Source organism: Bubalus bubalis, chromosome 5, assembly GCF_019923935.1.
Source record: "Bubalus bubalis isolate 160015118507 breed Murrah chromosome 5, NDDB_SH_1, whole genome shotgun sequence".
NCBI lineage: Eukaryota > Metazoa > Chordata > Mammalia > Artiodactyla > Bovidae > Bubalus > Bubalus bubalis.
Genome location: NC_059161.1, coordinates 5,145,478 through 5,160,743, shown reverse-complemented (window position 1 = coordinate 5,160,743; position 15,266 = coordinate 5,145,478). Strand labels below are relative to the sequence as shown.

The 15,266-nt window shown below is 44.3% G+C and overlaps 1 protein-coding gene across 1 annotated transcript in view; it reads right to left on the bottom strand.

Moving 5' to 3' along the window:
• Nucleotides 1–2,597, bottom strand: part of LOC102399908 (membrane cofactor protein) — a 37,519-nt gene extending 34,922 nt beyond the window's left edge. Inside the window, exon 1 of the mRNA XM_044942562.2 lies at nucleotides 2,441–2,597. Within this exon, the coding sequence (XP_044798497.2) occupies nucleotides 2,441–2,597 (157 nt within the window). The remainder of the gene's footprint in view (nucleotides 1–2,440) is intronic.
• Nucleotides 2,598–15,266: the final 12,669 nt, after the last annotated feature.

Genomic DNA, 15,266 nt, shown 5'->3' with positions numbered 1-15,266 from the left:
CCATGGACTGAAGCATGCTAGGCTTCCCTGCCCTTCACCATATCCCAGAGCTTGCTCAAACTGATGTCCACTGAGCTGGTAATGTCATCCAACCATCTCATCCTCTGTCCTCCCTTTTACTTCCTGCCTTCAGTCTTTCCCAGCATCATTTCTAATGAGTCACTCTTCGCATCAGGTGGCCAAAATATTGGAGCTTCAGCTTCAGCATCAGTCATTCCAATGAATATTCGGGACTGATTTCCTTTAGGATTGACTGGTTTGATCTCCTTGCAGTCCAAGGGACTCTCAAGAGTCTTCTCCAACATCACAGTTCAAAAGCATCAATTCTCTGGTGCTCAGCTTTCTTTATAGTCCACCTCTCACATCCATACATGACCACTGGAAAAACCATAGCTTTGACTATAAGGACCTTTGTCAGCAAAGTAATGTCTCTGCTTTTAAATACGCTGTCTAGGTTAGTGAATTGAACATTTTATAAATAAATGGATACCCTTTAAATACCAAATTTTATTACTTTGAATAACCTTACATAAAAAATCGGTTTCTTGGATGTTACTGTAAACATGATTTAATCTTCATCCACTGATTAATGGATTGTACATGCCCTTAAAAGCTTCCTGCAGTGGCTGTTTATCCAATGTATCCTGACAGTAAACTATATTGCTATGATTTTAGAATGTTTTACCTCTGGCCTTTTTCTGTGGGGGGTTCTTCCCTAGAACAGTATTATTCCTGCTTCAAGAAGTCCTCTTCCTTTTAATTATCTGTGCTCTTGGAAATCTTATGAATCTGCTAGAAATGATGTAAAATATTATGATATTTAAAGTCCTAAAGTGCTAAAAGAATGCAGAGGCCTCTCCTATAACATTAAGGACCTAAAAGAGAAGGGAGATAGATCTATTTTTGATCCCTGAGGAAACTTTACTGTAATTACTTCTTGGATCTAGGTCTTCAGATTGACAGACTAGTCAAGAGAGAACTCTAAACAAGTGAAATATTATTCTCCTTTTTTATCATTTTCTAAATTCCATATTCCTCTCCTGATACTCTGTCCTACATTTCATTTACACTATGTGCTGAAATCCACCTACTGGCAAAATGTTTTCAACATTTCCAGTATTTTGATCTGAATATATGAATGCACCTCCATCAACTGCCCAAAACAAAAGCAAAAAACAAACAAACAAAAAGGATGCAGTTATTAAAAATAGAGTTGGATTTTACTAATAACATTAAATTTACTCAATTTGAGCTATACATTCTCATTTTACATTAGGGGAAAAATGGACTAGAAATGCTATACAAATCCATTCTAGATAGAAATGTATAACATCATTCAGAGCTTCCTGGAACCAAGAAAGAAATCAAGTTAATAGCATGCCCAAAATTAAATTATACAAGTGTTGTTTGTTTTATGTATTTGATTTGCTTTATGTATCTGAATAATTTCTTCTCTTATTCAAAATACTGGATTCTTTATTTCTGTGAGGATTTTCAAAGTAAACATATCTTGACTAAGATTTTTTCCAGATGGCTTACAGTACAATTATTATTGGCCTGCAATGCTATACTTTTACAAGAAGCATTATATAGTATGCCATTATAGAATATGATAGATTTGCATTCAGAAAATCCCCAATTTTTCAATTTTCCAGATGAGTTTAAAGAAGATGAAACAGTCTCTATACGTATCAAGAGAACTATTCATCTTCTGTACACTTGCAAAAGTCGGGCAAGGACTCTCTACCTGCTTGCAAAATTTAAAAATAACTCTCATACTCAAGCACAAACCCAGATCCGTGCCCAGATGGTAACTTCAGGATAATTATGGTCTCTGATCAAAGTGGGACCTCAATGAAACCTGACCATCCTGCCCCTTCTCTCACTGTCCACACAAACTACTTTTTAAAAGGAATACCAAAATAAATTTCACTGAAACTTAAGTCCATGTTTGTATAAACTAACATTCTAAAAGGCTGATAGAATTCTCATAAGCAAGAACATCTATATTCTACAACACTTTTTTTTTAATCAAACTTGAAAAAAGTGCCACATAAAGAAGATTCTAGTTGGTGGGGAAGATGAAACCGGCTTGCAGACACATCATCAGTTGTAAAGGAAAGGTACTGAATGCCAAGCCATATCTTGTCTGCAGAAATCGTAGGTTGGGCAGTCCGAACACCTCTGCTGTGGTGGTCTGACTACTGTGTGCATGACTGTAGGAATGCCGGGCTCCTGGTCTGGATGACTGCCAGGCTCTGTTCTGTGTTGAGGCTGCTAGTCACTGGTGTGTAGGTCTGGATCTTCATATGATTTGCTGCAAGGTCAGGGGAATCCCAGTCCTGGAGCCAGCCCTTTGATAGGTAGGACCAGGTCACAAAGTGGCTGGATGTGGAGACGTGTGTGGGTGTTTTTGTTTGGGGGTGGGGGGGGATAGGACCTGGTCTCAGGGTGGCAGCTGCAGAGTTAGGGGCCCCCAAACTGGTGTTAGCCTGCTGGTGGCTGGGGTCATGGCACAGGTGGGTTCCATAGCTGGTGTTGACCAGTTGATGGGTAGGGTCAGATCCCGACATGGCTGGCTGAGAGGCGCAAGGCATCTTGGAGGTTGTGTCAGCTTGCTGGTGGGCTGGGGCTCTGTGGGTCTTGGCATTAGTGCTGGTGAGCAGTACCAGGCTCAAGGTGGGCAGGACCAGGTCCCAGGGACCCTGCTTTCAGGGACAGTGTCCTGGAGTTGGGGTTAACACACAGTGGGTGGGCTGAGGCTCAGGGGCTCTTGGGGCTGGTGTCCATCTTTTCATGGATTAGGCCAGGTCAGGGATCTATGCTGACCTCCTGGCAGACAAGACCCTGTTCTACACCTGGTTTTGGGGTTCCAGGGATCCTAGGGTTAATGTGGGACCACTCTTGGGTAAGGCTGTGTCTTCAGCCTTCTGGTGGGCAAGACTGGGTCTTGGGGTGGCTGGGGGCTCTGGGTTACCTATGACTTTCAGCTTGACCTTATGTGTATGCATGCTAGGCCGCTTCAGTCGTGTCCAATTCTTTGCGACGCTATGGGCTGTAGCCTGCCAGGCTCCTCTGTCCATGGGATTCTCCAGGCAAAAATACTGGAGTCAGTTGTCATGCCTTTCTCCAGGAGATCTTCCCCACTCAGGGATAGAGTGGCGTCTCCTGTATTGCAGGCAGATTCTTTACCACTGAGTCACCTGGATAGTCCAGCGCTGCCTCTGGTAATCAAGGCAAGTGAGCACTTTTCACCCTCCACTGCCTCTGTCAGGATAATATGCCCAGTGGCCACTTTATCACTTCTTATGCCTCTGTGGTCACTGGTGCCTTGCTGCTGCCAGTGTCAATGGTATGAGCACCTGGGGCACAAGGATGGTGACTTCTCATGCTACCTCCTGGATTCTGAGCCCACAGCCTCCATCACCAAGCGGGGCTGGGAACGTAGGGGTGTAGGCAGAGTACACAGCGACTTCTCCCACCTGACCATTATATGCACCACACGAGGTTCCCAACTTGGCACCGCTGGGTGGCCACTTCTACAAAAGTCACACTAGAGAACACCCTGCACGGACCCCCTTCCCCCCCCCCCCCCCCCCCCCCCCCCCCCCGCCCCGCTCCGGCCCAGGGAGCAGGATACAAATACTCACTCCTGTTAGAAACCTGCCCAGAGTACAGACAGCAAACCTCCCCGCCCACCCTCTCCCCTCCCTCCACACATACACAGGCACAGAACCAGTCTACCAATATCCCCAGGAACCTGGGAACTCAAAAGCAAGCCATCACCACCACCAACAGGCCAGCAGGCCCGTCCCCAAGAGGCTCAGTCCCAGAAACCCTGCAAGCTTTTGCTAGTGACCCAGTTTGCCCCTTGGTAAATCCCGGCTGCACGCATCACCCCGCACCGCTGAGTGCGCACCAACAAGCAAGACGTCTCTTCTAGGGCTATGTGGTCCCCTTTGGTCACGCTTTCTACCGCAATTCCTTATGACCCCGGAGTAGACGCAGCCCCACGACTCTCCCGAGAGACTAAAAGCAAATCTCCTCCCACCCACGGTTCCAGTCGGCCGGCCTCGCGAGCCGCTCCGGTTCCCCACCAGCGCGCACACTCTACAGGCTCCTACCGGAGACGGAGGGCAGCAGGAGCACGAGGATCACCAAAAGCATCCCTACGAGGCACCAGAAAAAAGGGGACTCTCGGGGCGACCAAGGAGAGGGCTTGCGCGATACGAAAGCCTGTCACTTTCGGAGAGACCAGCGGGAAAGCTGAGCCCAGCCCGACGGAGCTCTGAGCTCGGTTGCCAGACGCAACAATCCCCAGACTCACAAGGTGTCCAGAGTGGTAACGCGGGGGGCGGGGGGAGGGGGGCGTGGCTGGGCCGTGCCGGGGGCGGGGTGAGGGTCTAGCGGGGCCAGTGGGCAGGCTGAAAGGCGGGGCCTCGGCACCGGGGCCGGTCCCCGCGCCTGGAGGGGAGCTCCGTGAGCCTGGAGGGGCGGCCCCAGGCCGAAGGGGAGGTTCTAGAGCCCGGAGGGGCGGCCCCCGCACCCGGGGGGGCGGTTCCCGCGCTGGATGGGCGGTCCCTGCTCCCGGGCGGCGGTCCGTGAGCCCGGAGGGGAGGTTTCAGTGTCTGGAGGGGCGATCTGTGTGCCCGGAGGGGCGGTCCGTGCGCCTGGACGGGAGGCCCCCGCTCCCGGAGGGGAGGTTCCAGCGCCCGGAGGGGCGGTCCCTGCAGCCGGGGGGGGGTGGGGGGGGGGGGGAGGTTCCAGCGCCCGGAGGGGCGGTCCCCGCACCCGGGGGGGCGGTTCCCGCGCTGGAGGGGCGGTCCGTGCGCCCGGAGGGGCGGTCCGAGCGCCTGGAGGGGCTGACCCCGCGCTTGGAGGGGAGGTCTCAGCGCCCGGAGGGGAGGTTCCAGTGCCCGGAGGGGCGATCTGTGTGCCTGGACTGGAGGCGTCTGTGCGCCTCCGCCGACACACGGGATGTCTCTGCTTCCTCTCCCTGCAGACCTGAAGGAGAGCCGCGGCGACTCGACGGGAATATCTGGTTCACCGCCTTTTGGTGAACAGACTGTTATCACCCTACGCAGGGAGGGTGGAAAGGAATCAAGGGCTGGCGCGGTCATTATTGTCCCTTTTCTGGAAGTCTGGATTAAAGAATCAAATGCAGAATCAACCTGATTCAAAGAATCAACCTGAGGATAAAAACCTAAGCCCAGGCAGCGTGTCACTGTTGGCCAGACACCCCTCAGGACTGCAGTCTGGACCTGGGGCATTCCAGACTGTCCAGACACCTGGGTCCTTTGTTCAGTCTTTGGCATTAGTTAGGGATAATTCAGGAAACTATTATAGTTGTGGTTGAGCGTCTACTACTGAAATCTCTCATGGCCTGATAGATTTCAGAATCAGAAAACATTTGCCCATTGCTCTTCCAATTGCTAGGATCAGTCAGTCTCCCACATATTTCCGAGAGAGTGCCCTGGGAAGGTAAATTATTAAATAACATAGGCCGCATCAGTTCAGTTCAGTTTCAGTTCAGTCGCTCAGTCGTGTCCGACTCTTTGCGATCCCATGAATTTTAGCACCCCAGGCCTCTCTGTCCATCACCAACTCCCGGAGCTCACTCAAACTCACGTCCATCGAGTCAGTGATGCCATCCAGCCATCTCATTCTCTGTCGTCCCCTTCTCCTCCTGCCCCCAATCCCTCCCAGCATCGAGTCTTTTCCAATGAGTCAACTCTTTGCATGAGGTGGCCAAAGTATTGGAGTTTCAGCTTCAGCATCAGTCCTTCAAAGAACACCCAGGACTGATCTCCTTTAGAATGGACTGGTTGGATCTCCTTGCAGTCCAAGGGACTCTCAAGAGTCTTCTCCAACACCACAGTTCAAAAGCGTCAATTCTTCGGTGCTCAGCTTTCTTCACAGTCCAACTCTCACATCCATACATGACCGCTGGAAAAACTATAGTCTTGACTAGATGGACCTTTGTTGGTAATGTCTCCGCTTTTGAATATGCTATCTAGGTTGGTTATAACTTTCCTTCCAAGGAGTAAGTGTCTTTTAATTTCATGGCTGCAATCACCATCTGCAGTGATTTTGGAGCCCCCCCCACCTCAAAAAATAAAATCTGACACTGTTTCCCCATCTATTTCCCATGAAGTGATGGGACCAGATGCCATGATCTTATGGGTTTCTACTCTCAGGAACCCTTGTCATTGAACGACTAAATGTTTTATTAAAGATGAAATACACTTTTCTTGAAAAGTTGAGGACAAGGATGCATTAAGTGCAAAATTCTTGGAAGCAATGAATGTCATTAGAGTTGGGAGGGGTAGGAATTGGTTAGGTAAAGTGGCAAGGGGGAGAACTTTTCTGTTGAAACAGTCTTGCAAAGATGCTGCAAAATCAAGAGTGAGCACAATGTATTTGTAAACTTAGAAGTAAACCTGTATGCTTAGTAGAAGAAAGACAAAAGTAACATGACGGGCAGTAAAGAGCAGACAAAAGGAGTTGACAGTTTCTTATTCTTAGTTGAGAAAAACTAAAAAGGGAAACCAATGTGAGTAAACATATTGGGAGACCAGTACTCTCAAATTTTTATATTTAACATAACATTTTATATGCCACAAGTTTTCAAATGCACATGACTTCTTAACAATTTAGCCGTCCCATTTAGAGTGTATGCCAAAGAATCATCTGTGAGCAAAGATTTATAGTTTTGGGGAAAAAATTTAAGCCCTATGTACTTAGCAGAAGTCTTAAGGATTCTATAATAGGTAATTTAAGGGATGGAATTCTGTGCAGCAGCTTAAAAAATATCAATGTGGGAAACTATGATATATTTTAAGTGGACAAAACAGACTCCAAACCACTTCATAACTTTTGTCATCCCTTCTATTAAAACAAAAGTACTACTTGATACATATAAAGGGATTAGCTGGAAATATTCCAAAATTAAGTAATAGTTGATAGGATTATGGATACTTCATTTTCCTTGTGCTTTTCAGCTTTCTATATTGACCCTATGTTACATTCGAACCAGGCAAAGAAAAAAATTTACATGCAACCTGCATTTCAAATGTTACTTTGTTCATAGAATGGCTGGGACAGAGCCTGTATCACACAGAGTAAAGGTGTGAGAGGATGGTGAGGAAATGAAAATTCTCCTTATAAAGTCAAATTTATCAGGTGGAACTATTATACTTTATAAACATTTAAGCAATTTTATATCTGAAATATGCTAAAGATATTCCGGGATACACAAACCATGGAATTTCTTCTTCCTCCCAGACCAACACAATTTTTTGAATTCTTGGAAGAGCATATAAAACCCAAAGTGTGGGTGTGATGTATAAAAGAAATACCTTAGTGTCTTGGGTTATAAAATCCAGATATTCCATCCATGATAATGCAATTAAGGGAGTTATAAAGACAATGAAAGGAAACACAATGAGAGAGAACTGAAATTTCTTTTAGTTCTTGTATTTGTGGAACAGTGATGTAACAGAAATAATCTGTGGTTTATTGTTGGCAATTATTTGTGAAAGGAGAATCCATTTAATTATATTTCAATAAAACTGAGAAAAGTTTCCTGTGTATTTTTAGGTTTGTAAGTAAGTTGTGTGTTTCCTCATCTGATTTTTAAAAGGTACATGTATGTAACATACATATGTTACATACATAAAATGTAGGAAAGAGATAAGGCTATTTTTTGGTTTCCTAGTTTCAGTTGGTATATCAGATTTAAAGGTTGGGTTTTACTGAAATGTTCTTATGATCTCTAAAATTTCTACACCTGGGATCCATCAAATTATTCTAGATTAAAGACTTTCACATGGATTTCTTCAGCTTATTTTGATTTGACAAAAAGGAGGTTCCATTTGCAAGGTTTTGAGTCTTGTTTTCTATTTTTCTGTACGAGTTCCATTGGACAGAGATAGTTTTCTTGCTGTATCTCCAATACTGAGACAGTTCTGGACCTATATTAGGTGCATAATACATACCATTAAATGCTGAATAAAATAAATGGGTGTTGCTGTCAGATGCATTTAACATGTCTCTGCTATTCCTCCCCCAGTGTGGATTTACCAAATCTTGGGAAGGTTATGAGAGATTTTAATAATGTTAGGTTCTGGAAACAAAGCAGGATTTGCCTCTGAAAAGAATGACCTACAAGTGTCTGCACAGAAAACTTTCCTAAATCAGGTAGACAAACTGACCTATGAAGTGGATCTGTTCACTGTCTAACCCTTAGCTTTGAGATCATTTTAGTGACAGAGTTCAAAGGGATGGGAGGTTATTGACTGTGAACTTCCTAAGGTCCTGAGAGGAATAGAACTTAAGAGTCAAGGCTTTGAGTGAAGTAGGGGCTTAAACACTAGTGGTTCCTCCAAATCCCCCTAAAGATTTTGTGAAAGTACCAATGAGAAAATGAGGAGAGAATGGAGAGTATAGGCTTTGAGCTCTGTAGTAGCTCTCCTGCAAACTTTAGGAATGATGATAGGGTAGAGGGAGGTGTCTGGAGATGTCATTAAATGAAGAGTTGCAGCGACTTCCCTGGAGGTCCCGTGGTTAAGACTCTGTGCTTCCACTTCAGGGAGCATGGGTTCGATTCCTGGCCAGGGAACTAACTAAGCTCTTGTATGCGACTAAGTGCAACCAAAGAATAAAAATAAATGAACCGATGGGGACTTCATTAAATGAAACAATGTTAGATGATCCTTTGCCTCCTCAATGGGTATATGTGCATTCTGCTTTTCAGAAGTGGGCACAGCAGCATGAAGGGACCTGTGAACGCTCTCAGAAGGGGCTTGCCCCTCTCTACAGGTTAGGCATTTGTGGAAACCTGAAAGAGAATGGCTTAACGAAGGATAGTTAAGCCGCCTTTCTGATGTTGGTCCTGGGAGCCCCGCCACCTCTGCTTGCACCTGGTAGGCGCCTGCCAGACCTCAGGAGAGTCACTGTGGAGCCACACCCGACACAGGGATCCGGAACCGCCAGGCACAGGGAGGAGGGCGCTTTGTTTCCTCTTGGCTTTTGGAAGCTTCACACTGTAAATATGTTACAAACCATATTCCCGAAGTAGCCTTGCAAAGATAGTATCTTTTATTCCTTTCTCATTATAATGGTGGAGACAGTACATTTAAACATGGTAGACTTAAACTGACTTACATCTCATGCTTAACCACACAAAAAAGCAAATGAAACAAAATTAGAATGCTGTTGCTAGGAATAGCTTCTAGAACAATTGTTGCAGTTCCTGCTTTTCAGATAAAAAATGTAAGACCAGAGGTGAACAGAGTTGCTCAACACTACAAGTAAAGTTAGGTGATATAGTATTTTATCCATAGTTAATACAGTATTTCCATAGATAACTGAAGTTTTAAAAAAATCATGGATCTCTTGCAATTACATTTTTTCCCTTAAGAAAGTAAAAAACTGATACACTATATATATTAAGTCTGTCTACAGGAAATATATTATAAATCTATAAAATAATAATAACTTTAAGAATAATAACTGTATAAAAATAATAGCTATTTTAAAAAGGTATATGTGTATAAAGAAATATAAAGAAAGATTACAAGAAAATTAAAGAATTAATAATGGTTATCATTGAGTAGTATAAGTACATGTGACTGATACGTGTTACATATTATCTTCCTGCATTTTCTAAATTCTCCTTGATGACTCCCTTCTACATTATAAACATTTGAACATAAGAAAGATGACAAAGATGTAAACAGAAACCCTACATGACATCTTTAAGTAATTGAGATTACTTATAAGTCCCAACGGAGAAGGCAATGGTACCCCACTCCAGTACTTTTGCCTGGAAAATCCCACGGACAGAGGAGCCTGGTAGGCTGCAGTCCATGGGGTCGCTAGAGTTGGACACGACTGAGCGACTTCACTTTCACTTTCATGTATTGGAGAAGGAAATGGCAACCCACTCCAGTGTTCTTGCCTGGAGAATCCCAGGGACGGGGGAGCCTGGTGGGCTGCCGTCTATGGGGTCGCACAGAGTCAGACATGACTGAAGCGACTTAGCAGCAGCATCAGACTAGTGTGTCTACATTTTGGGGCAGTTTGAGAGTTTTCCTTGAACACAAGGAACGCTATGCTTTGTGTCTATTCTAATGTGATTCTGTTCCATCCACCTTCCCATCACAATCACCCAAGGGGCCGTTAGAGTAGTGGTTTTCAGGTCCCATCCATACAATTCTGATTTGCAAGTTGCCCAGGTTATGCTGCTGTGCAGTCAGGGGCGAGAGCCCCTCTGTCTTAGCTTTTCCGTGGCTGCTTTCACAAAGTACAGCAAGCCTGGTGTTTGTCGTAGTGGCTTCGGGCGGCTATAACAAACACTCCAGACAAGGCAGCCTGGAAACAACCGATTTGTTTCTCGCAGTTTGGAATCTGGGAAGACCAAGATCAAGACCCTGGCGGAGGTGGTGTCTGGGGAGAACCCGCTTTCTGGTTTGCAGACAGTGCCCTCTAGCGGTAACTTCCTGGGGCAGCGGGGTGAGCAAATTTTACTGGGTCTTTTTCCATAAGGACACTAACCCCAGTCATAAGGCCTCCACCCTGGTGATCTAATCACTTCTCAGTGGCCCCCACTGGCTAATGCTGTCACCTCTGGAGTAGTATTTTAACAGAAATTTCGATGTGATGCAAACATTCACACAATTACTGTTTAAAACAACACATCTGTGTTCTTTGAGTTCTGGAGGTCAGAGTCTGAGATCAGGTTACAGGCAGGGCCACATTCCCCACAAGATGTACTGGAAGGGAATCCGTTTCCGCGCCTTCTTCAGCTTCCAGAGCTGCATGCTGTGGCTTGTGGCCCCCTCCTGTGTCCTCCAAGCCAGCACCATGGCACACGGCCTCAGCGGTCTCACCTTCTTTCTGCTGTTCTCAGGTTTCCCTCTGCATGCTTCTCGTGAGAATTAAATGTGGTTACATTTAGGGCCCCACCTGGGGTGGGGGGATAATCTTCCCATCCAAGATCTTTTCTTCAAAGACCTTTTTTTTTAGTTATAAGAAAACATTCCCAGTTTGCAGGCATTAGGACTCAGATACCTCTGGAGGCTGTTAGACATCCTCCACAGTGTATGGAACACAAAGAAATACAGAACCCCAGCAATCTCAAAAACGATGAATGATTTCTGGTTTTTGTCAAGGCAAACTATTCAATATCACAGCAATCCAAGTCTATGCCCTGACCCGTAATGCTGAAGAAGCTGAAGTTGAGCAGTTTTATGAAGACCTACAAGACCTTCTAGAGTTAACACCCCCCAAAAGATGTCCTTATAATTATAGGGGACAGGAATTCAAAAGTAGGAAGTCAAGAAACACCTGGAGTAACACGCAAATTTGGCCATGGAGTACAGAATGAAGCAGGGCAAAGGCTAATAGAGTTCTGCCAAGAGAATGCACAGGTCATAGCAAACACCCTCTTCCAACAACACAAGAGAAGACTCTGCACATGGACATCACCAGATGTCCAACACCGAAATCAGATTGATTAATATTCTTTGCAGCCAAAGATGGAGAAGCTCTGTACAGTCAGCAAAAACAAGACTGGAGCTCACTGTGGCTCAGATCATGAACTCCTTATTGCCAACTGCTGCTGCTGCTAAGTAGCTTCAGTCGTGTCCAACTCTGTGCGAGCCCATAGATGGCGGCCCACCAGGCTCCCCCGTCCCTGGGATTCTCCAGGCAAGAACACTGGAGTGGGTTGCCATTTCCTTCTCCAATGCATGAAAGTGAAAAGTGAAAGTGAAGTCGCTCAATTGTGTCTGACTCTTAGTGACCCCATGGACTGCAGCCTACCAGGCTCCTCTGTCCATGGGATTTTCCAGGCAAGAGTACTGGGATGGGGTGCCATTGCCTTCTCCACCTTATTGTCAAATTCAGACTTAAATTGAAGAAAGTAGGGAAAACCACTAGACCACTCAGGTATGATCTAAATCAAATCGCTGATGATTATACAGTGGAAGTGAGAAATAGATTTAAGGGACTAGATCTGATAGAGTGCTTGATGAACTATAGATGGAGGTTTGTGACATTGTACAGGAGACAGGGAGCAAGACCATCCCAAGAAAAAGAAATGCAAAAAATAAAAATGGCTGTCTGAGGAGGCCTTACAAATAGCTGTGAAAAGAAGAGAAGCAAAAAGCAAAGCAGAAAAAGAAAGATATACCCATTTGAATGCAGTTCCAAAGACTAGAAAGGAGAGATAAGAAAGCCTTCCTCATGATCAGTGCAAAGAAATAGAGGAAAACAGTAGAATGGAAAAGACTAGAGATCTCTTCAAGAAAATTAGAGATACCAAGGGAACATTTCATGCAAAGATGAGCTCGATAAAGGACAGAAATGGTATGGACCTAACAGAAGCAGAAGATATTAAGAAGAGGTGGCAAGAATACACAGAAGAACTGTACAAAAAAGATCTTCACGACCAAGATAATCACGATGGTGTGATCACTGACCTAGAGCCAGACATCCTGGAATGTGAAGTCAAGTGGGCCTTACGAAGCATCGCTATGAACAAAGCTAGTGGAGGTGATGGAATTCCAGTTGAGCTATTTAAAATCCTGACGGATGATGCTGTGAAAGTGCTCCACTCGATATGCCAACAAATTTGGAAAACTCAGCCGTGGCCACAGGACTGGAAAAGGTAGTTTTCATTCCAATCCCAAAGAAAGGCAATGCCAAAGAATGCTCAAACTACCACACAATTGCACTCATCTCACATACTAGTAAAGTAATGCTCAAAATTCTCCAAGACAACTTCAGCAATATGTGAACCAGGAACTTCCAGATGTTCAAGCTAGTTTTAGAAAAGGCAGAGGAACCAGAGATCAAATCGTCAACATCCGCTGGATCATGGAAAAAGCAAGAGAGTTCCAGAAAAACATCTACTTCTGCTTTATTGACTATGCCAAAGCCTTTGACTGTGTGGATCACAATAAACTGTGGAAAATTCTGAAGGAGATGGGAATACCAGACCACCTGACCTTTCTCCTGAGAATGCAGGAGAATCTGTATGCAGGTCAGGAAGCAACAGTTAGAACTAGACATGGAACAACAGACTGATTCCAAATAGTAAAAGGAGTTCGTCAAGGCTGCATATTGTCACCCTGCTTATGTTAACTTCTATGCAGAGTACATCATGAGAAATGCTGGGCTGGAATAAGCACAAGCTGGAATCAAGATTGCTGGGAGAAATATCAATAACCTCAGATATGCAGATGACACCACCCTTATGGCAGAAAGCAAAGAAGAACTGAAGAGCCTCCTGATGAAAGTGAAAGAGGAGAGTGAAAAAGTTGGTTTAAAGCTCAACATTCAGAAAACGAAGATCATGGCATCTAGTCCCATCACTTCATGGCAAATAGATGGCGAATCAGTAGAAATAGTGTCAGACTTTATTTTTGGGGGCTCCAAAATCACTGCAGATGGTGACTGCAGCCATGAAATTAAAAGACGCTTACTCCTTGGAAGGAAAATTATGACCAACCTAGACAGCATATTAAAAAGCAGAGACATTACTTTGCCAACCAAAGGTCCGTCTAGTCAAAGCTATGGTTTTTCCAGTAGTCATGTATGGATGTGAGAGCTGGACAATAAAAAAGGCTGAGCGCCTAAGTTTGATGCCCAGCTAATATGAGTTTACTACCCCAAACAAGTTTGTTTTCTGGAGGGGTTGCGGGTGGCTAGCAAGGCAGGAATCAGGGCGGTTCCTTTCTCAGTGTGATTCGTACTTAAGGCAATTTGGTCACTTTCTTTAGATTTTTAAGCCAGAGAGAAAGAAAAACAGTTGATTGACCACACAGATGTCAGCCTCTTTTCAAAAGTTAATTTCCTAGAAGGCAAGCAGAAAATAGATAATTAATTAAAACAAAATAAAAAATGGCTTCTGGGAATCCGCAATGTCGGAAATCTGACCAGGTAAGGAAGGGACTGGCCAATGCCTTAACAGTCCACATGAGGGCAGCAGCACTAAGACTATAACGCGGGACCATTCCAGGGCAAGCGCTGCTGAATGGGTGAGCCACTCCAGGGCAAGCGCTGCTGAATGGGTGAGCCACTCCAGGGCAAGCGCTGCTGAATGGGTGAGCCCTTCCAGGGCAAGCGCTGCTGAATGGGTGAGCCTGCGAAGTGAGGAAAGCGATGCAGGTTAGGGGACAAAATGTGTGAGCTCACTCAGTTTTGCAGTATTTCTGGAAGTCAATAGACGATGTTAAATTCTGCTCTTGAGTACAAATATATACACTTTTATTATACAAAATTATTCATTCTTGGTTACAATATTGCAAAGAATTAAAGTTTTAGAATGCCAGATTTGCCTATTTTCCTTAGGCCTAGAATGTTCTTCAACAATTTAAATTCCTGCCTACACCAGCTGTCTTCAGAATTCTTGCATAGGACTTTTATTATTCACTTTAAAAGAGCTTCCTGTGTATTTAATACCAACTTAAAACATATACTATAGTCTCAAGTTAAAGATAAAATTTGATATAACACATTTTAAAATTATAGCCAAACTAATGTTCATCCAGTGTGGATATTAGAAAGATTGCTTCTGTTTTATTTCATCTTGCTTTTTAAACCACAGATAGTCTCCTTTGGTTAGGAAGGAAACAAGATTTTATTCAAGTTTCAGATTTTTTAAAAAATTTCTTTAATAAGCTGAATTGCAAAACCATGGTTATATTTTATAATTATAATCATTTTTACCATATGTCTTTATAAGTTCATATGCAGAAGTGGACTCTGGGACTTGAAAACCACTAATGAGGACATTCTCACACTTAGCTACATGTTATAATCACTTGGGAAGCTTGTAATGATGCCTAGGTCACACTCCAGGTCAAGGACATGTCAAATCTCAGAGGGGTGGGATCTCAGAGGGGTGGGATCCAGGCATTAGTAAAACTTCCCAGGATATTCCAGTGCACAGCTGTGGTTCAGAAAGACTGAGGATAGATCTCAAGGTATAGCAATGACATTGAAATCTGCCAAGAAAGCATTTTTTTTTTTTTTTGCATAATTTGAAACAAATTCCATTATTAGTTCTATACAGAAACATGTTATGCTTTCATGGTTGGTACTTGGGATTTTACTCAGCTATACTCATGCAATAATGTGAAGTGGAAGATAGGTCTTCTACCAAACACGTGTACTTAGATACTAAAATGTGGTTCTCTCAAGGCCGGGTGATCACAGAGACTATGAGAGCTGGGTAGAATCCCGGAAGTGCTACCTGG